The sequence below is a fragment of the Gorilla gorilla genome, chromosome 4 (genome assembly GCF_029281585.2).
Source record: "Gorilla gorilla gorilla isolate KB3781 chromosome 4, NHGRI_mGorGor1-v2.1_pri, whole genome shotgun sequence".
NCBI lineage: Eukaryota > Metazoa > Chordata > Mammalia > Primates > Hominidae > Gorilla > Gorilla gorilla.
In genome coordinates this window covers 61519914-61542445 of record NC_073228.2, presented here as the reverse complement: position 1 = coordinate 61542445, position 22532 = coordinate 61519914, and the positions used below count along the sequence as shown (strand labels likewise).

At 34.8% G+C, this 22532-nt stretch overlaps 1 protein-coding gene across 12 annotated transcripts in view; it reads right to left on the bottom strand.

Annotated features, from left to right (window-relative positions):
- The window catches only part of NF1 (neurofibromin 1), a 260201-nt gene that overhangs the window by 145953 nt on the left and 91716 nt on the right, over positions 1 to 22532 (bottom strand). For 5 of the 12 annotated variants that reach the window (XM_055388555.2, XM_055388558.2, XM_055388559.2 and 2 more), the window contains 10 exons: positions 21510 to 21641; positions 20692 to 20736; positions 13306 to 13440; positions 8764 to 8877; positions 5959 to 6038; positions 4326 to 4449; positions 2643 to 2798; positions 1205 to 1454; positions 599 to 672; positions 283 to 366 (listed from right to left, as the gene is read on the bottom strand). In XM_055388555.2, the coding sequence (XP_055244530.1) occupies positions 283 to 366; positions 599 to 672; positions 1205 to 1454; positions 2643 to 2798; positions 4326 to 4449; positions 5959 to 6038; positions 8764 to 8877; positions 13306 to 13440; positions 20692 to 20736; positions 21510 to 21641 (1194 nt within the window). The remainder of the gene's footprint in view (positions 1 to 282; positions 367 to 598; positions 673 to 1204; positions 1455 to 2642; positions 2799 to 4325; positions 4450 to 5958; positions 6039 to 8763; positions 8878 to 13305; positions 13441 to 20691; positions 20737 to 21509; positions 21642 to 22532) is intronic. The other 7 variants (XM_055388560.2, XM_031010600.3, XM_055388563.2 and 4 more) reach the window with 3 other exon arrangements.

The window sequence follows — 22532 nt, the reverse complement described above, 5'->3', positions numbered from 1 at the left end:
GTAATTGTCATATGTGGCTACTGGTACTTGCGATGTGGTTACTATATGATTGAGGAACTAAATTTTATTTAATTTTAATTATGTTAAAATTTAAGTTAAATAGTCACACATAGCTAGTGGCTACCACATTACAAAGTACAGGTCTAGATAAACCACAACTAAATATCAGTCTTCACACAACTATATGTTTACTTTACTGAGCGACTCTTGAAAGATTATCAAAGTGAAGTACATATATTTAGCAGATCAGTTAATAGACAAAAGTCAACTTTACAGACTTACCTGGCCATCTTCCATTTTGGCTTTCGGATAGTTAAGGATTAGCTTTGTTGCTTGTTCCCATTTTGCATGTGTATCTTCCCAAGCCTAAAATGAAGGCAATTATCACTTGAAAGCAACTTTAAGTCTAGAGCTAACATCAATCAGCTACAGCCAAGTTTCAAACTTGATGTATATTAAATACTCAGATATTATACTTGTAATATGCACATATCTTGGATTTACTTCAAAAGCTATTCCTGATCACACATATGTAACAAGAGGCTTCCAAATTGAGGGTGGGCGCCTGGGAGGGGTGTTTCTGTTGCTAAGGGCATACCTCAGTGTTTCCTGCAGTGGGATGCTCAATGCGCCTCAGCAGTGCCATCACTCTTTTCTGAAGTGCTGCTCTTCCTAAGCAAATACAACAGCAAATCGAGTTACTGCACTTAGAGCCCTGCCTGCCAATGGAGAACCTGATAAGCCCCACCCAAAAGGAGTAGGAAGAGCAGAGCAAATGCTTCAAATGATAAAGCCAAAAACTTCCTTTCACTAACCTCACAGGAAAGGTACTTATCTTGGACTCTGCAATGTCCACAGAATAAAATAGCTATTCCCACCTATAATTTACTCAAAACATATGCCAATGTTTGTAAAACTTCACTATCTACAACTTAGGCAGAGTAAATTACATAATCATAACTGATAGTAACATCTACTGCCAGTTATTTTTAAAATGTATAGCATATTAACAACTCAGTGGAAGACTAACAATTTATTTCAAATGCTTTTTATTTTCATCTTACTTTGTTCAGAAAAGGATTTCAAGTAAGCTACTTGAATTTCCCCTGTAAACTTAAAAGTAGTGACCTTAAATACATTCTCAAAATCAGATGCCATGTGCTTTGAGGCAGACTGAGTAAAAAAAACCACTATTCACATTTACCTGTTGACATCATATTGCTGACAGAGGCAAACTCCATGAATGTGTTATAGTTGGGCAAGAGGTTATGCACTGACACTTCATCCACCCCACACCGGATATCTGCTTCCTCACAGAGGTGGCGGAAACAGGACATGGCAACCAGAACAGCTTCAGTGTCAGGGTTCCATAGAAACATGTACAGGGCCACTTCTAGTTTGGTCTGGGCTTGTCGGCAAATCGGGGGGGTTCCGCTGCATCCTGCTGCACTATCCTGAGAGTCAAGGGTGGAAGACATATATTTGCAACTTGGGTAATTTTATGTATAAAATCTAACAATGCAATAAACTGTGTGTGTGTGTGTGTGTGTGTGTGTGTGTGTGTGTGTGTGTGTCTCAGCATACAATAACTCACAAGAGCTTTTTCCTTTAATCATTATAGGAATTTTTCAAACCCCAAAATATCTTGTCCAAATGAGAAATGAGATTATCTGGACCAACATAATGCTACCATCTGTTCAATTTCAAATCAAATAGATATTATCCTATTCCAGATTCCAGAAATGTAAACTGATTCTAACATGGACAGGTAAACACCATAATGTAAATCTATTGCAGTAACAATATAATGTACCTCCCAGTCAATTAGAAATGACAAAAAAAGAGGAAGTAACAGGAAATTCTATCTACTTGCTATGGGGAAGTAATAAAATAAGTACATTGCAGCACTCATTGAAACAAGGGCATAAACAAGAACTAAATATTGCTGTAGAAGATACACTTGATTCTGAATTACTTATTCTCCAAACACGAAATGGAGAAAATAATTGATAAAATAAATGCAAATTCTACAAGTAAAACAGACATTAGTAAATATCATACTGCTTAGGTGTTTTTTCCTTAACAAGGTTGTATTAAAAATTAGGAATGAAAAAAGTTTTGGTTTGGAAAATAAACTCTTCTGTAATGATGTGATATTTTCACTTGAAATATGATTTATATTTAAAAGAAATTATACACACAAACACAAATCACAGAAACACTTATCTTTAACATGAAGCAAAATACTTTGTTTTTATCCCTGTAAATCTGTACCTTTGTTAGCCTGTACAAATTCTATATTTCTGTGGTATTAATGGGTTTTTTATGGAGTGGAGGTTTATAATAATTATAATTATCAGATATAGCTTGTAAGTGTCAAGTGCTATTTACACATCCTTTTATTTAACCCTCTTTAACGACTCTGGGGCAGGAACTATTACTGTCCCCATTTTAAAGTTGAGGAACTGAGGAACAAGGATGTTAAGAACTTGCCCAAAGTTCCACAAAGAGCAGTAATAGAACTAGATTCTAAGCAGTTTTTCACCATTACACTATATTACCTAGATGAAATTTACCAAATTTCATTCAGAAAACAAACAGAGCACATAAAATGATACAGAAAAAGTACAGAAGAAGCTGACCATAGAGGAGTTCCCTTTTCCTTTCCGGAGAGAGGCTCCAGGAGTACGTAGTAATTCTTCATGATCCATGGACATTTGACTGGTATTTCCACTAGAAGGAATATCACATCCTACCCCGTAAAAAAGGAGAAAGTGACAGGAACTTCTATCTGCCTGCTAGAAAAAATAAATAAATAAGCTTTACTGAAGCACTGACAACCAAGAGGAATAAACACTTATTTGAGTTGTCTTCCTGTTTGAGACTCTCCTAAAAAACCTCTCCTCTCAATCTCTATGCCCCAACTTGAAGGAGATTCACTAGAAACCCATTAGAACAAACAAGATTTACTTAATTCTTTAAAATTTCTTTCAGTTTCCCATTCTCTAAATCATCAGAAACAGTAGATTCTACAAATATAAATTAAGTCTAACATAAACATGAGTAAAACATCAACAATATAAATCTACTGTATGAAAACTATAATTTGATCTCAATGACAAAGATTTTTTTTCCATAAGATTTTATACTGTGCCATGTTGGGATAACCAGAAATTGGCTCTTGAGATTAAGCTCTTCTGGACCAATAATTAACTCTGGTATGTATATACACCAAGTATGTCACAAGAGTGACTATGCCTACCAGGGCACTATGAATTCATTACTGGATTCCTCATACTCACATTCTGGAGATTATACCATAGGCGAGGCCATGAAAGTCTGAAGTCTAATCTCTTTCTGTATCTTTGGAATAATGCCAAATTCCACTACATTAACATATCAAATAAGTCACATGTGAATAAACCCACTTCACCATTAGTCTATTTCTAAAGAGACAATTTATTAATAACAAGCTGTAAAATACTGAAAAGGATATGAGTTTCATACATTTAAGGTCTTTCACAGCTATGCTTCTAGTACCAGATAAAAACTCATTAAATCAAGTACTCCGAAAACTAGGCCATAACAGAATTCCTAAATTGATTAATTACAGAAACTATATGTTAAAAGAAATTTAAGGCTCTTCTCTATCTTCCACAACCTCACCATGTTTCAATAGTTCAGAATCAAAACATTTCACTCCACCCCAACGAAGAAGTCTCCTGATATTTTCAAGAGGTGAAACCCTTATTGGAGGAATCGAAATAAATCTAGATTGAGGACCCTCAACTGTTTCCCTTTTGCTTCTTGATAGATAATTCTCTGGACTAGTCTAGCCATGAGATCTAGGTCTTTACGATTTCTCAGAGCTATGATTCTAGAACTGGACAAAAACTCATTAAATCAACTACTCCCAAATCTACGCCATAATAGAATTCTTAAATTACAGAAGCTATATGTTAAAATAAATTTTATGTATGAATTATGTCTTATGTATGAACTTAAGAGTAAAGATAGAATATGCTCCTCAAGCTACTTTGGTTATAGCAGCTCCCACTTTTCCTAGGCCTGCCCCATAGAGACCTATTTAACTCAACTAGAACTAGAATTCATCAACAGTGTGGTTCTAAGGCCAAAGCCTCAGAATAATTTTTAAAATGCTGATTTGCCAGTCATTGTCCTCTGCACACATATTTCCTTTTGAGAACATTGGGAGGAAGGAGAAGCTGAAATAGAACCTAATTTGGCTATAAAACACTTTTGTAATCTCTCACCATTACCATTCCAAATATTCTTCCATTTTTTAAATATGTCATTTTGCTTACCTTATTTTTAAGAAGAAATTTATTCCTGCAGATCAATATTTCCCGCAACCACTTGAGAATTTCTGTGCTACTAAGCATTTGATGACTAGTTAATTTCTTGCAGATGTAAAAAAGCATTTGTGAGCTGCAGTAACATAAAGTTCATTGTTACTAGCATCATCAATAACCTAATGCAGATATAACCAGACATAAGAATGGCATTCTCCCATAATGAATACAAGTTTAGAGAAGCTTAGTTTTTCTTGTAAGGTTTTAGAGAAACAGTTATCAAAGTGTCAATAGCATTATAATCAAAGGAAATAAGTCTACAGGTTATAGAAAAAAAGCAAGTATTTATTTATAAGCCCCCTATGTTTCATTAAACTCCCAGTGTTTCTATCCATGTATCTCATCCTTGTAGTAGACATAAGAAGAAACAATAAACCACATGCACAGCAGAGACTGCCTATAAACCCAGTGCTCCACAGTGGGGGTCTGCAAGCTACCATCCACAGGCCAAACCTAGCCTATCACTTGCTATTGTAAATATACAGTTTTAGTTAAACACAGCCATGCCCGTTCATTCACATGTCTGTGGCCACTTTCATGCTCCAAAGGCAGAACTGAATGGTTATGACAGAAACTATATGACCCACAAGCCCTAAAATATTTACTATCTGGCCTTTTAGAGAAAAGTTTCCTGATCCCTACTCCAGAGCTGCACTGTCTAACATGGTAGCCACTAGCCAGCCACACGTGGCTATTGAGCACTTTAAGTGTGGCTTGTTCAAATTGAGATGTGCTGTAAGTATAAAAGACACACCAAAGTTTGAAGACTTTATTAAAAAAAAGAGAATGAAATGTCATTAATAACTTTTATATTGATTACATGTTGAAATTATAGATAATATACACCGGGTTAAACAAAACATAATTATAATTAATTTTACCTGCTTCTTTTTACTCTTTAATGTAGTAAGTAAAAAACTTTAACATATGGGGTTCTCATTATATTACTAGTGGACAGCACTACTCTAGAGTAAGGTTTAATTCAGCTGCCAAGTAACTTAGCACACCCATTCTTATAAGATAATGGCAAACTTGAGGTTTACACATTTACATTTTCCTCAGTGTGGTGACTTCATGCTCATTAAAATGTAATGATTTATATAATCTAGGAAGCAGACCACAAAATTCTGCATACATTTTTTTCTTCTAAGCAGGTGTCCATTAATTCATTCATCGAAAGCACTGGTATTACAGAAAGTTTATGAAAGATCATAGTTCAAAAAACTGAAAAAACAGTATTGTTACAAAATTTTATCATTCTAGGCTTATAACTATGAAAATGTATTAAAAATACAGTAGCAACCACATTGAAATCTGAAAAAAGTAATATACCAAACAACAGTACTTATGTTAGGGTGACAAAATTTAGCACTATTCTTAAAATTTATTTTCTAAATTGCTGTGATACTTTTCTTACAGTTAAAACAAGAAATTCTAATAATTTGAAGTCAAATAAAATACAAAACCATAAAACCTTTGGAAGTGTAAGTTTTACAATGTACTAAGTACTACAGAGTTAATATTTCAAGACAAAAATACAAAATAAAATTTAAAAGTTGAATTTAAAAAATAAAAGTACATATACCTAATCTCCCAAAATGTTTCTACAGGAGCATCAGGATTCCACAAATCAATGCTATCTAACTGATGAAGAACCAGCAGAGCCTGAATTTTTTAAAAAAGAGAAAGACAAAGAGAAGACTCACTCAAACATTTTTGGTAAACATAACACTGGAGTACTTATTTTATAAATGCTAAGAGATTGAGCTCTTTCATTTGTAGTTTCAATATATAGTAAAAGGTAAAAAGAGAGAAACTGGTGAACACAAACCTCTAGGGAATAATACAGACAGAATGAAATCATTTTATTCCCATCATTCTGACTCTAACTGGCATGTACATATAAAGCTAAATGATGAATTCAGAACAATATATAACTGTAAAAACTGCTTTAAGAAACAAACAAAATAATTTCAATAGATATTAAAGAACTCTATGAAACAAAAAGTTAATCCCCAAGTAAGAAGGCTTGTCAAAATTAATACACACAGCAAAAGATTTACTTATCTTTTAAGTTTTTACTTAAACTGTCTCACTTGCCACAAAGTCTCTTGTAACAGAAAAGAGCAATTATTTTTCAAAATCAAGAGAGAGGAAGCAAAATGGATTCTGTATTTCATAGCAGATTATCCATTCTAAAGTATTTCAATTGACCACAGAACTGAAGTTGGACTCTGGCTCAGAGAACACTGACAGGAATTAAATAATTCATTTACAATATATAACATATAAATAGATTATTACATAAATTAAAACCATCAAAGATATAAAAAAAACACAAACTCTTCCTTCGAACTGATCCTATCTCAACTCCAACTCTACAATCCCAATTCACATTCCTCCCACCATCCCTCCACCCCCAACCCAGCAGACACTGTGAAGCTCTGGACATTTCTTTCAGTCCTTGGTCAACATATCAACATTTAAAGGCCAGACCCATATTATCTTATTTCAAACATTTTTATTGTAATTACTTTGAGATATTTAATGAGAATTGCAATTAATTGTGAGAATCTTAAAAAGCTATATAATTTATAGCTCTCATATCAAGGAAAAACAACACAAATTAAAATTCAATTTTGCTACTATTGTACAAAAACTTGGTACAATTTACTGGCACTAGTTTTTTTAAGTGACAAATTCTCTATATTTTTGTTTGATAAAACTTTAAAAATACATATTGAAAGAAAATGTGTTAGCCTTTTCCAGGCTTTAATTTTCTTTTCATATTGCCTTCTTTTTTTTGTATTTTCCATGTTTTAACAAAGCCATAAATGCAGTATACTCACTTGACATTTCATATTTTTCCATATTGCTGTGTGATCTATATAAGTTTTAACAAATGTTTAACAGCTCACCAAGTTAAAATACCATTCTCACTATTGAATATTAACCCATTCTCCTCCCAGTAAATAAAGCTCTCTTAATATTCTATTATAATTAAGAGCAATAAGTACCTATGTGTGCTTTTTCCTTTTGAGTTATATTCATAAGATTTTTAAAGTGATAGAAATTGAATTATTTGTATAAAAAAATGAAATGTTTGTACAGCTCCTGCCAAATAGCCTTCCAAAAAGACTACAAGAAATGTATCAATTTACGGGACCAATAGCAATGTACACAAATGGAAGCAATGATTACGTAGTAAGTGCTAAAACATTTTTATAAACATTTTTACTGGGTATGTATAAACATTTGTACAGTATGTACATTAGGATGGCTACAATCAAAAAGACACATTATAACAAGTGTTAGCAAGGATACAGAACTATTAAAACCTTCATATGTTGTTACTGGGAATATAAAATGATACAGCTGCTTCAGAAAAAGAGTGTGACAGTTCCTCAAAAGTTCAATAGAGTTACCACACGACTTGGCAGTTCCACTCCTATATACTTAAGAGATATGTCCACACACAGACTTTTACACAAATGTTCATAGCAGCATTATTTGTAATAGCTAAAAAGTAGAAACAACACCAAACGTCCACCAACTGATAACTAGATGAACAAAACAGATCCATACAATGAAATATTTGGCAATAAAAAGGAAGAAAATAGTGATTCATACCACAACATAAATGAACCTTGAAAGCATTAAGTCAAGGTAGCCAGACATAAAAGGCCACATATTCTATGATTCTATTTATATGAAATATCTAAAACAAGCAAATCCATAGAGACAGAAAATAGATTAGTAGTTGGTAGGGATGAGGGAATGGGGAGTCAAGTTTCTTTCTGGGGTGATAAAAATGTTATGGATTAGAGAGTAGCTATAGTTGCACAACTGTGTGAATAAGAACTACTTAGGGGGGAGGGGGGAGGGATACCATTAGGAGATATACCTAATGCTAAATGACAAGTTAATGGGTGCAGCACACCAACATGGCACATGTATACATATGTAACAAACCTGCGCATTGTGCACATGTAACCTAAAACTTAAAAGTATAATAATAATAAAATTAAAAAAAAAGAACTACTTAAAATGGCCAAATTGAGGGTATGTGAATTATGTCTCAATTTAAAAATTAGTATTTTTAATATTTAATAATAATATTTTTAAAAATTTTAAAGTCAACTGCAATTAGAAAATCTCGAACTATTTTATTAAGCATCAGAATTTGTACAATGTTATTGCTATGTGATACAAAGCAAGTAAACCCCTTCTTTCTCCATGGAGTTTTATAAAACAATGTATAGACATAAACATACCATTTCCAGAAATGACATCTACCTGTTACTCACAGAAACCACACACCAAAGGAACATCATGAATGTACATAGTTACAACCTTTCCTTCAAGAACCTGGAATTCATTTTCCCCTTACCTCCATTGCTTCCTGAGCAATCTCTGGCATGTGTGACTGAGGGACCAGTTGGACGAGCCCTGTAATTAATTCTGCTGTACTGCCTTGGGTTTCGGGCCCCTGTTTTCTTGGATTCTGCAAGGAAAAAAAGGAAACTTCAATTAAAAAAAATAAATAAATCGAGAGAGATTAGAAGGAGGAAGAAACAGACAGTGACTGCTAAAGGGTACCAAGTTTCTTTTAGGGGTGATAACAATGTTCTAGAACTAGGCTGGACGCGGTGGTTCACGCCTGTAAGCCCAGGACTTTGGGAGGTAGTGGGGGATGGATCACCTGAAGTCAGGAGTTTGAGACCAGCCTGACCAATATGGTGAAATCCTATCTCTACTAAAAATATAAAAATTAGCCAGGCGTGGTGGCATGCGCCTGTGGTCCCAGCCACTTGGGAGACTGAGGCAGGAGAATCGCTTGAAGCTGGGAGGCGGTGGTTGCAGTGAGCTGAGATTGCACCGCTGCACTCCAGCCTGGGTGGCAGAGCAAGACTCCATCTGGAAAAAAGAAAAAAAGAAAAAAAAAAAAAAAGGAAAGAAAAAAAAGTTCTAGAATTACATAGTGGTAATGGTTGCAGAACCTTGTAAATATACTGAAAACAACTGAATTGTAAACTTTAAGATGGTGAATTTTATGGTATGTGGGTATAGTATTTTTATCTCAATAAAATAAAAATTTTATTAAATCAAAACTTCTTTTGTTAGGGATTCTTTTAATCCACATCTGTACTTGTTCATTAATGTGAATAATGTCCAGGGAAAATCCTAATGAAAACAAAAACCACTAATTCCCATTAAAAATTACATCAACAATATGAGGAATAATTTTTTTTCCAACAATAGTAAACTGGCTAAAGAACGTATCTCTGGTTTGGAACTTACTGGTTTTGAGCTTATACATGATTGTGATCAAAGGTAAAGGACATACATGTTGGATAAGGATTGCATGATTATCCTGTACAGCCCTCTTGACCCATACAAAGGTCCTGCCCAAATCCACACAGCTGGTAACAAAGCAAAGGCTAGAATTTGCATCGGCAGATACCCATACTTTGGTCCTTTTCTTCATGGAAAAATATAGTGTACTAAGCAAAGAAAATTAACGTTATGTAAAAATGTGAATGCCTACCTTTTTTTTTTTTTTTTTTGAAACAGAGTGCAATGGCGTGATCTCGGCTCACTGCAACCTCTGCCTCCTGGGTTCAACCGATTCTCCTGCCTCAGCCTCCCGAGTAGCTGGGATTACAGGCATGCGCCACCACGTCTAGCTAATTTTTGCATTATTATTAGAGATGGGGTTTCACCATGTTGGCCAGGCTGGTCTCGAACTCCTGACCTCAGGTGATCCACCTGCCTTGGCTTCCCAACATGCTGGGATTACAGATGTGAGCAACCACGCCCTGCCGAATGCCTACCTATTTAGAGACTAAAATGTTTCTCTTAACTTGGAAGCATATATTTGCACTTCAAGAATATATGGTTTGGCCAGGCATGGTGGCTCATGCCTATAATCCCAGCACTTTGGGAGGCCAAGGCAGGCGGATTGCTTGAGGTCAGGAGTTCGAGACTAGCCTGGCCAACATGAAGAAACCCCATCTCTCCTAAAAGTACAAAAATTAGCCGGTTTGGTGGTGGGTGCTTGTAATCTCAGCTACCTGGGAGGCTGAGGCAGGAGAATCACTTCAACCCAGGAGGCGGAGGTTGCAGAGAGCTGAGATCACACCACTGCACTCCAGCCTGGGCAATATAGTGAGACTCTGCCTCAAAAAAAAAAAAAAGAAGAATATATGAAGCCCATGCAACTTGTGTCCCATATTTTATTTTGCTAACTATAGATTTTTCCCCATTATAATGACTAAGGTAAGCCCTCACTGCAATATATCTGTAATTCAAAACCGTTAGCTTATTTTCTGACATTCATATAAATTCATCCAAAATCAAATCATTTTTATTGAATGCCAAAGACACAACAATGAAAAAGAGAAGATGTGTTTCCCATCCTCCATGAGCATGTAGTCTCATGGGGGAAGATATCATCAATAAAATAATCAGATCAACAAGTATAAAAATGCAAATCACATAAGAGCTATTATTAAGGTACATGCTGCTATGACAGCCTATAACATGGAAAAGTGTCCTACTCAGGGAGGCTTCCTTAGTGCAGTCACAATAGCTTAGAATGAGTAGGAATTATTACGTGAAGAGTAAGCAGATTCTAGGCAGAGGGAAAAGCAACTGCAAGGGAGGTATGAAGGCATGTGGTTAGAAAGACTGAAAGGAAGACCATCATGAATAGAGTAAAGGAAGACAAAAAATGTAATGCTACATGTGGAAGAAATGGTAGATGGGAGAAAGATTTTGCACGACCCTGTAGATCTATTTGGAGTTTGGTCTTCATAAGCAAGAGCAATTTCAACTAAAAGGTTTCAAGCTGAGAGGGGGCATAATAAGATTTGCTTTTTAAAGAGACTGCCATAACTTCAGTGTGGAGAAATGATCAGGGGGATCTAAGAAACGATGCAAGCTGAGTAATTAGGAGGCTTGAGAAATTGAGAGTACTAAAATGGAAGACAAAATCATATTACTTTAAAAATACCATGATTGAGACCATTTAATAATTATTCCTACATTCCTCCTAAATTACTAAGACTCAGATTTTTTATGTAAAAGACAAAATGGTCAAATATTTACAACGAATCTTCTATTTTAATGTACTTATGGTTACTTTGAGAAAACTTATTAACCACTAGATGGCAGCAAAGCAAATAATTTCCATTTTAAATGATCCTTGGAAAATGGCAAGTTTTGCTTAAATTCTTCTTGAAGCAACATTTAGTAGAAAAGGCATTGGTGAGTTTGGTACCTGCTTTGAATGTGAATTATCAGCATGTAAACAGAGTACTGCTAGTATTATGTGACCTTCATGATGAAATAATGCCACAAATAGCTTGTAACACATAAACGAATGAAGAGAAAGGGAACTTCATTTTTTTATAGAGTTTCACTGACAGGTTTTATGGAATTTTTTCATGCCAAAGATCTGTTTATTCTAATTAGACTTTCAAACTTGAATGGGTTTTTCAGGGTTAAAGTATCACAGGCCTTCTTTTAGGGTCACTGATCCTTTGGGAATGTTCCTTCTTCTCTCCTCTCCATTCTCCAAGAAAAATTACTCATAAATACACATTTTTAAAAAATTCACGAAGTTTCATAGAACTCTTGGAATCATAGGCATGTAGTTACAAACTCCCTGTATTACAGTAATTTAAAAAATATGCCACCAAAATCGAAAGCACCTTAACACTTTTTTAAAAGCCAGTTACTGAGCAAAACGATAAGAAACCTTGCTTGATGCTGCTCTCCAGGGACTGAAGAAGCTCAACAAAGGTTAAACATGTCATCCTATGAAAGACACAATATAGAACTATTACATTTGGTGCATTAATAGCATTAGTGTTAAATTGTATCTTATTAATAGCAATAATAGCTAACATTTATTTAGTGCTTATTATGCACCAGGCATTGTTCCCAAAGCATTGTATGTACTATTTCAATTTTCCTAACAGTATCTCTGAGATAGGAACTATTATGATCCCAATATATCAGATGAGAAAACTAAGGCATAGAAAGATTAAATAGTCATCCAAATCACATAGCTAGTAGGTAGTCTCCAGTGTCCATGCTGTTAATCACTTCATTATGACTCATTTTTATTATTTGCGTTGTTCCTAATTACTCTGTGTACCAGAATGATGTTCTCAGAAATTTAATATCATCTGAGGCAGTAAGAGTAGTTATGACAATAACTGACTACTAGCCAGGCACGGTGGCTCATGCCTGTAATCACAGCACTTGGGGAGGCCGAGGCTGGAGGATGGCTTGAGGTCAGGAGTTCAAAGGCAGTGAGCCATCACTGCTCCACTGCTCTCTAGCTTGGGAAGCAGAGCGAGACCCTGTCTCAAAATAATAATAATAATGATAATCACAATAACTCAAGTACTAACCACACCCATTTTCACCTCATTCTTTTTCCAATACAGTATTTGTAGGCAGAGCCAATGATAACAGAAAGCTGATAATACGAAGAAAGGGGGATAGAAAAGCTAAACTGGCAAAAGCAATCTGGAGATTTTTTAAACCAACAGTATAGATGTAGACAGCACTGTGATCGTTGGTCACTTCTATCCGCCATACCAGGATTATACCTGAATAATATATAACTTAGTAATAGGATGAGAACAGAGATCTCATCAAAGTATGTTAGTTTAATGATAGGGAAATTAAGAAGAAGGAGAAATGTTAGGAAATCATAAGGGCAATTAAGAATCTGATCTAATTATATTAGTATTCATTATACATTAGTTTTCTTAGAGACGTCTTAGTTTTCAGGTATGATCAGAAAGGATCAGTAAGTGCTCTTGAGCTAAAAATTATCCTCAAGGTCTTGGTGTTTCAGCTAAACCCAATTAACTTAGTGTGATAATTTTGAGACATTTCATAAAAAAATACTTACACAAAGCAAGAGCTTTGGATCTGCATGAATTAGTTTCACCATGGACAAGAGAAGATATTTATAGCTTCTTGTCTCCAGGTCTGTAGGTTTTTCTTTAAATTTAAGGCTTGTTACTTTTTCTTTAAATGTAAGACTCTAAAAACAAAACAAAAACATGGTATCAGACATAAGTCTCAGGATAATAGCTATCCAACCTTTTAAAAGAAATTTATTATTAAAAAACTTTGAAAAAAGCTATTTTTTATACTACCAAATGTGTGGTATAAGTAGAAACACTCAATAGTAAGCATAAGGTCAGTATTATTAAGCTTAACAAAACAATGAAAATCGTTTTTGCACCATTTATATTATTTTTTACCCAATCTAATAAAACAATGAAAATCTATTACAATACTAAAAGCTTAGTATCAGGTTGTAAAACATCTATGTAAAAAACTATTTTCTAATATGTAAAAACATAAGGGAAAAAATATTTGGCCTATAGTTCTCACAAATATACACACTGGGTAACTTATTTAACAAACATTCCCCAGACATACATACAAGTATTTCATAGACTCTACAACATTATCAATTGTAAGATGCATCATTATTTGATGTCCCAAAAGGAATGAAAAACTGCTGTCAATTGTAAGACACCATTTAAAATAAGATACATTCCCAATTTTAGAGAAGAGTAAAAATAAGTGCTTCTTAGAATTAATGAAACATGTAGGCAATCTTTGTATTTACTAGTTTAATTGTAAAATTTGCTTTTTCCTTCGATGGCACTCCACCTCTTTTAAGTTACAGAATGCATGCATTTTGCCTGAAGAACATTTGTAAAACAGAAAGAACTCAGAAAGGTAAACTTACAGAAAACATGTTTCAATTATAGAGACATATGATGAATTAAAATAATTATAAATGTTTTTCAACCAAAAATCCAACAATTATATTCCAGAGCTAATATCACCTATTATTATAAAACATTTCCTTCCTTTTTTCCTCGAAAAGAACACAAAACTATCTGATTCTGAATGAATGCCTTTATGTAAACATATATATAATACAGAAATAGCAAGACTGTGTACCAACTGTGAACCCATAATACAAATGTCCAGGTAAACAGGCTGTCTTTCAAAGTTAAGAAGCAGACATGAATAACTACAACACAAATGAACTATCCTCAGTGTTTAAGTGAAATATGCATTTGTTATTACACCCAAGAACACCGAAGGGTTTTAGTCCTTGGGGGGAGGAATAGCTACTTAATGCACACATTTATACTCAAGAATGTCACTACAGAAGAGAAATAGCAAAACTTCCAAATAGTTTGCTTTTATAACTGCCCCCCGACCCCAAAGCAAATGTTTTACTAAATGATTTAATAAATTCTGGTTTTACTGTTTGCTCTCTTTCAACTGTATTTTTTTCCTCACTCTAAGTTGAGGTGTTTCACCTTAGATCAAGCTGAAACTTTGATTAAACAAATTTATTTACTTTGATGTAACTAAGTGTAACTATCAAATGGCTCTTCCCTGATGCAGCCATTGCACAGGAACACAAGATCAGAGAACAATGAGCAGGTATCAGAATTTTTCCTTAAGAATCATTTCCAAAAAATGTAAATAGAGTCATATGCCACAAAACAACATTTCAGTCAATGATAGACAATATGTAACATAGCTGAAAAATTCCTATCACTTAGTATCATAGCCATCATGATGTCCAAGCACAATGGGTTATTGTTTGTAGTGATGCTGGTGTAAACAAATCTTCACTTCTAGTCATATAAAAAAAAAGTATAGCACATACAATTATGTATAGTATACAATACTTGATGAGAATAAATAACTGTTACTGGTTTATGTATTTATTATAATATACTTTTTTTTTTGAGACCAAGTCTCACTTTGTTGCCCAGGCTGGAGTGCAGTGGCGCGATCTCGGCTAACTGCAACCTCTGCCTCCCGGGTTCAGGCAATTCTCCTGCCTCAGCCTCCCGAGTAGCTGGGACTACAGGCATGCACCACCATGCCCAGCTAATATTTTTGTATTTTTAGTAGAAAAGAGGTTTTGCCATGTTGGCCAGGCTGGTCTCGACTCCTGACCTCAGGTGATCCACTTGCCTTGGCCTCCCAAAGTGCTGGGACTACAGGCGTGAGCCACTAGGCCCAGCCTACTATAGTATACTTTGTATTGTTATACTCCTACTTAAAGATAAAAAGTTAACTATGAAACACAGCCTCAGAAGGTCCTTCAGGAGGTATTCCAGAAGAAGGCATTGTTACCACAAGAGATGACAGCTCCACACGTTATTTCCCCTTAAAACCTTCCAATGGGAGCAGATGTGGAGGTGGAAGACAGTAACACTGATTGATGATCTTGACCCCATGTAGGCCTAGGCTAACGTGTATGTTTGTGTCCCAGATCTTAAAACAGTTTTCAAAATAAAAATTAAAATAGAACATTTTCAAATAGAAAAAACTTACAGGATATAAAGGAAAATATTTTATACAGCTAGCTATACAATGTGTTTTAAGCTAAGTGTTATTACAAGTCAAAAAATTAAAAAATTTAAAAGTTTATATTTTAAAAGCTATTGTAAAGTTATCATATAAAAATATTTTTTATAAATTTGATATAGCTTAAGTGTAGTGTTTATAAAGTCTACAGTATAGATCCTGAGTATGAGAAAAATGCAAAAGTATTAAAAGTAAAATAAATTTAAAAAAATTTTAAGTCTACAGTAGTGTAATGTCCTAGGCTTCACATTCACTCAACACTCACTCAATGACTCACCCACAGCAACTTCCAGTCCTGCAAACTCCATTTGTGTTAAGTGTCCTATACATTTTTTTTCTTTTATACTGTATTGTTACTGCACCTTTTCTGTTTGAATAAACAAATACTTACCATTGTGCTACAACTGCCTACGGTATTCAGTACAGTAACATGCTGTTTAGTCTAGCTTTGCAGCCTAGGAGCAGTAGGCTAGACCATATATCCTAGGTATGTAGCAGGCTATATAACCATCTAGGTTCATGTAAGTAGACTCTATGATGTTTGTACAATGACTGAATCACTAAGGATGCACTCATTTCTCAAGACATGTCCCTGTCATTAAGTGATGTATGACTATATTAGTTTAATTATGTCACCTCTTAATCCCAAATATCAACATGTAAATTCTTTTCCAACATGGTTGCCTAATATGAAATGTATGACTTCAGAAATTCCAATAAATTTAATTCATCTCAAATACCTTTTAATTTTAGTGGGTTACAGAAAGTGAGGAAAAACATGCTAAAGAAGCAATGTGTTTCTTAATTAGAAATGTAAGAAAAAAATTCATTCATTCATTAGTTGATCTTCTATATTGCAGGTATTAGTAGGAATACAAGCTGGTACATGTGATCTGGCCAAAGATGAGAGGCAATCATGTCTGGGAAGAAATTCATGAACCAGAGTCTTCAGATATCTATTAAAGGCCCAAACCACTTGTTAATTTAGACCATGTGACTGAATAACAGGCATGTAAGAAAGATCTGGTGAGCCAGCATGCCACTTAAGATAAAAAATGTTGAGAAATAACAAATATTTGTGAAAATTCATACATCTGTTATTGGCAGTTTTGAATTTTATGAAAGCAGGAGATGTTAGTTTGCAAATAGTAGAATTAGTGCTAAGACAAACATTTCAAATATTAAAAAAATACTACAAAAGTACAAAGGAGAAGTTATGGCTCAACATTCATATAAAAATGGCCAAAGAGTTTAAATAACTAAAAAGTCAACATAAAATAATAATACTATCTTAGATTGTATTAATAGAAACAGGGTATACAAACACAGCAGTTTAATAGCTTTTATCAATTATTACATCATAGTATTACATCTGTATCACTAACATCGGATCTTAATATGGCATTTTAATTTTAAAAATTTTTGTCAGGTTGGTCTTTCCAGAAGAGAAGCAAATCAGAAACAGGAGGGTTTTTGGTTTTTTGTTTTTGTTTCTTTGAGACAGAGTCTCGCTCTGTTGCCCAGGCTGGAGTGCAGTGACAATCTTGGCTCACTGCAACCTCCGCCTCCCGGGTTGAAGCAATTCTCCTGCCTCAGCCTCCTGAGTAGCTATAACTACAAGTGCCTGCCACCACGCCTGGCTAATTTTTTTGCATTTTTAGTAGAGACAAGGTTTCACCATGTTGGCCCAGTTGGTCTCAAACTCCTGGTCTCAAGTGACCTGCCCGCCCCGGCCTCCCTAAGTGCTGGTATTATAGGCATGAGACACTGCGCCCTGCCTGTACGAGGATTTTGAAACCACATCAGGTAAGAAATTCATTCCTTCATTCATTCTGCAAACATGTACTAAATGCCCAATATGTATCAGATGTTGTTCAAACGTTAGGGATTCAGTGTTGATTAAGCCAGACAAAGCTGCTTTCATCAAGCTTACTTGCTAGTGAAGAAGGACAACTAAAGAACCTGATAAAGACACTGAACTGAATGTCAAGAAACCTCAGAACTAACTCTGGTTGACTGTTCATTAACCATGCATTTGTTATTAATATAACTTTATTTAAGCTTCAGTTTCTTTAGCTATAAAAACAGACCCAACAAACACGCATACACTTTTAAAGAGAGCTGAAAGAGGCCAGGCGCAGTGGCTCATGCCTATAATCCCTGCATTTTGGGAGACTGAAGCAGGTGGATCACTTGAGGTCACAGTTCAAGAGTAGCCTGCCCAAAATGGTGCTAAATGGTCTACTAAAAATACAAAATTAGCTGGCATGATGGTGGGCGCCTGTAACCCCAGCTAGTCGGGAGGCTAAAGCAGGAGATCACTTGAACCTGGGAGGTAGAGGTTGGAGTGAGCCAAGATTGCATCACTGCACTCACTCCAGCCTGGGTGACAGAGTGGGACTCGGAGTGGGACTCTGTCTCAAGAAGAAAAAAAAAGAGAGAGAGCTAAAAGAATAAATCCCTTCCAATGCCAAAACAATATAAAAATAAAACGAATTCTAGGAGTACAGAATAACCTTATTCAAATATCTGCAGGGCCACCTTGTGGAAGAATCAGAAGTATTCTATAGAGCTCCAACAGAAAGAGGATCAATGATGGCTGTAAGTGACAGAGATATGATTCTATCTTGGTCGAAGAGAAAATTTTCAAATAATTAGCTCCTTCCAACAAGTAACTTGTCTCTCCAAAATACAAAGTGTTATTAAAGCCTTGAAGCAGATATTATTTTACTTTTACTGTTTTGCAACAGAACTCCTAGATTGCTACTTCTGAAGCAAGCTAATGGCTCAGGTTTATCAGTCCCAAATCATTTGAGGCAATACAAATGAGGGACAACCCGCTGAACATACTCTGTAATACAGTAGTTCTCAACTGGGGGTGATTTTGTCCCCCAGGGGGCATCTGGAAATGTTTGGAGACATGTCTGGTTTCCATGACTGGGAGGGCTGGGGGGTAAAGGGAATATTGGCACCTAGTGGGTAGAGGCCAGAGATGCTGCTGAATATCCCACAATGCACAGTACAGCCCCCTATAACAGAGTTATCCAGTCCAAAATGTTAATAGTGCCAACAGTAGGAAACTCTGATGTTAGGTATTATCTGTAAACCATTTATTATACATATTTGCCTGTGTTGCCAGACTCCATGCCACCTGTAGTGAGTTTTTTTGTTTGTTTTTTTTTTGAGACAGATTCTCGCTCTTGTTGCCCACGCTGGGGTGCAATGGCGCCATCTCAGTTCACTGCAACCTCTGCCTCCCAGGTTCAAGCGATTCTTCTGCCTCAGCCTCCTGAGTAGCTGGAATTACAGGGATGCACCACCACGCCTGGCTAATTTTTGTATTTTTAGTAGATATAGGGTATCACCATGTTGGCCAGGCTGGTCTCGACCTCCTGACCTCAGGTGGTCCGCCCACCTTGGCCTTCCAAAGTGCTGGGATTACAGACGTTAGCCACCGTGTCCGGTGTTGAGTTCTTCATTAGGCATTTTCAAGCAAAAGCTATAAACCTTTTGCTCGGAATCTCGGTGAGGGGAAGTGCTGTGTATGTTTAGTTCACCATGCTTCCCTGGCATTAGCACCTTTGCCTGGCAAAGAGTAGAAGGTCAATACTTCCATACTGGTTATCTGACTGTTAACTCACCAAGTTTATGAGGGGTGAGATTTTACCCTAACAGCCATTCAAAACCTAAAATTTTCTTATTCTAAAAATTGTTTCATATTAAATTTGCTATTTATTTTCTCTCCTGGTAATATCAGCCCAAAAGCTGTCCTTTAGTCATTATGTACAAATATACATACATATAACATTTCAAAAACATAAACAGCTTAGGAATGATTTTGAAAATTAAATGTATATTGATATTTTCAGAAAATAATTAGAAATAAAAACTAAATTCTTATTACAGGTGTCCTTGGGCCAAAAGAGGAAATCCTCTCTAGTTATGGCTTTTCGGTAAAATAATATGTAGCTCTGAGAATCAGCTTATAACTAGGGCTAAGAAGTAAAATAACTTCTAAGTGTAGAGAACATATTCAGACTGCCAATCAAATTTTACCTCTGTTCAAAATAATCATTTACTTTCATTTTTAGTCCTTATTCACAGAAAATTATGGGCAGCTGGTAAAGGGGATATTGAAGTTAAATAGGAAGTGAATATAAACCTCCCAACAAGTCCTATTATTGGAGGCCATTAACTTTCTACCAGAAAAGGTAGTAAACTTAAAACAAAAAAGTCAAATAAACTTCTAATTTCCCAGATCTCTGGAATAAACAGGTCAATAAATAACTTTTAAACAACTTATTTCAAGTAGTTTTAAAAGATTTTTTTAAAATATCTTGTTAAATAACATTTAAACAGCTATTATTTATGCTTACCTCCAATTAACTTATACCTGTACTGAAAATTTCTTCAACTTAAAAAAAAGTGAAGTACTTGGCATTACAAAAAGTCAACTAAAAGGTAACCTTGCATTTTAAAGTTTACTTAAGGAAACATCATTGCCATGATCTTTTGGCTATATTTTTTAGGCTCAATAATCTCAAAATATATGACATAAAAAACTTCTCTATTTGAACATCTAAGATAAACAATCCTCAGAAATAATTACTGACAACTGGATAAGAGTGAACCACAACTGTATAAAACCAAAATATTTCACTGACTAAGGGGACTTGGAAAAAGAGAAGCATGCCAGGGAGAAAGCTGTTTACATTATCTCCTAACTGTGAAATGACTAACTTACTAGATAAAACCAACAGGTGAAGACATGCTATATTTTCAGTTGAAATGACAAGGTGTGACTATAATGGTAACTATACACAGAAAAGTCAAAGAAACCAAGGACTTTTCTGATGTAGTTACAATAGGTCATACTTACAGCCACAGAAGCCCACTGCCATGCAAAACAGTGACTGGTTGGCATCTGATCATGTGAGCGACAGCAGCCAATAATAGAAAATAAGAAGCAGAAGACAAAGCACCACCAATCAATGTCAAGAGTTGCTCTTGTATAATACTCTTGCTATACACAAACACCAAAAAATGACTTCCACAATCTTATAATTATCTTTTTAAATTGATTCCATAGGAGTTTTTAAATTCCATATTAAGAGTAATAATCTGTGAGAATACCCAATTTTAAGTCTGCTTTTTATTAAGTTTAGAGTCAAATGTCAGTATCAAAGTTCCTATCAGTTGTAAAACCTCAAGGCATATTTGTTGAAATACAAAATATTTTTATTTTAAATACAAAAACTCTAAATTTTATTCATTTCCTATGTTTAATAGTCACCATTCAATTAGCTAAAATGTGCATTAGCAGCAACATTCACTCTAACCCAGGAGTCAGCTTCCCTTACTCATCCCCAAAACGTGAGAGGCTAATCAAAATATTTTTGTTCAAAAGTTTTAAGGAGAAAAAAACTTTAAAAACAGAAAAAAAGGTGACATTCATTAAGACTTTCAGTGTTTTGTGAGAAAATTTATCTAAGAAAAGTTCAACTCATGGAAACAGTGGAAAACAAACATTATAATCTAGTATTCAACAATATTCTATATACAACATACCACAACATTTAGAGGAAATGAAGGACCCATTCAATTCTCTAAAATAACCAAAGCAGCAGGAATGGGATAAAGACACTAAAAAAATGCAATAGAAAGGAGGTGAGATTCAAAATTCGTGATTTATCTTACCGGTGCCATTCGTATTGCTGGGTGTGCTCCACAACCTTGCACTGCTTTATGAAGTGTTTCACCAAACATATTTCGAAGTTCAACCGAGTGACAATACACAGCATCAATCTTAGGCCACCAATCCAATGCGGACTAGAGAAAAACAAAGACCAATAGGAAGAAAAAGTACAAAATTACATGAGTTGTATGCTCTGTTTATCACTGTAGTTTTAAGTTTTATCCTTTTGTCGGGAACTTTCTAAGACCATGCAAACACACACCATGATTTCCAAAGTCTTCAAACAACGTCTTTAATTCAAACACTAACTCATACATATTATATTATAAAACATAATAGTGAGCATGAGACAAATTGCCCACTTCATGAGCATGTGCATGTGAGACATCTTTTCTCAATGATTAGCCAGTGAATTTGAAAAATAAAGTCTTCAGAGAGCTAATCTGTAGCCAATCTTCTTTTTTTTTTAAGTTTAATGTTTTACAATTTCTGGAACACGTGCATACATGGCATATATTTTCCCAGGTAAGAATGCTATTATCAAAGCTTTAAAAGTGATTAGTGGTTCAACACAGTATTAAAAGTGTATGTGGAAAACCATTACTTATATGTTTACAGACAACAATGATATATACAACATGAAATTAGTAAATGAAATAAAACTATTAAGTAAACCTATAATCTTAAATTGATATGCAATGATGACATGATACATGGGAGACTAACAATTACCATAAACAAAGACAAACTGATCCTAGTGAAATATTTTTTAAACAATTATTTTATGTATTTTCTATTTCAATTTAACCTGTTTAACTGTGATGTCTAGTTTTTAGTGCCTATTTTATTTGGAAGTGTATCTTTAACTTTAAAATGAATTACTTGATATATTATTAAAAAATGACAATTGTGAAAATCACTATATCTTTGAAGTCTATCATTTAATAAAAAACTGACTGGATGAATTTTCACTACATATGTAGACTATGCATTAAATGACCTAAAATGTAGGCTTCTAATTTATA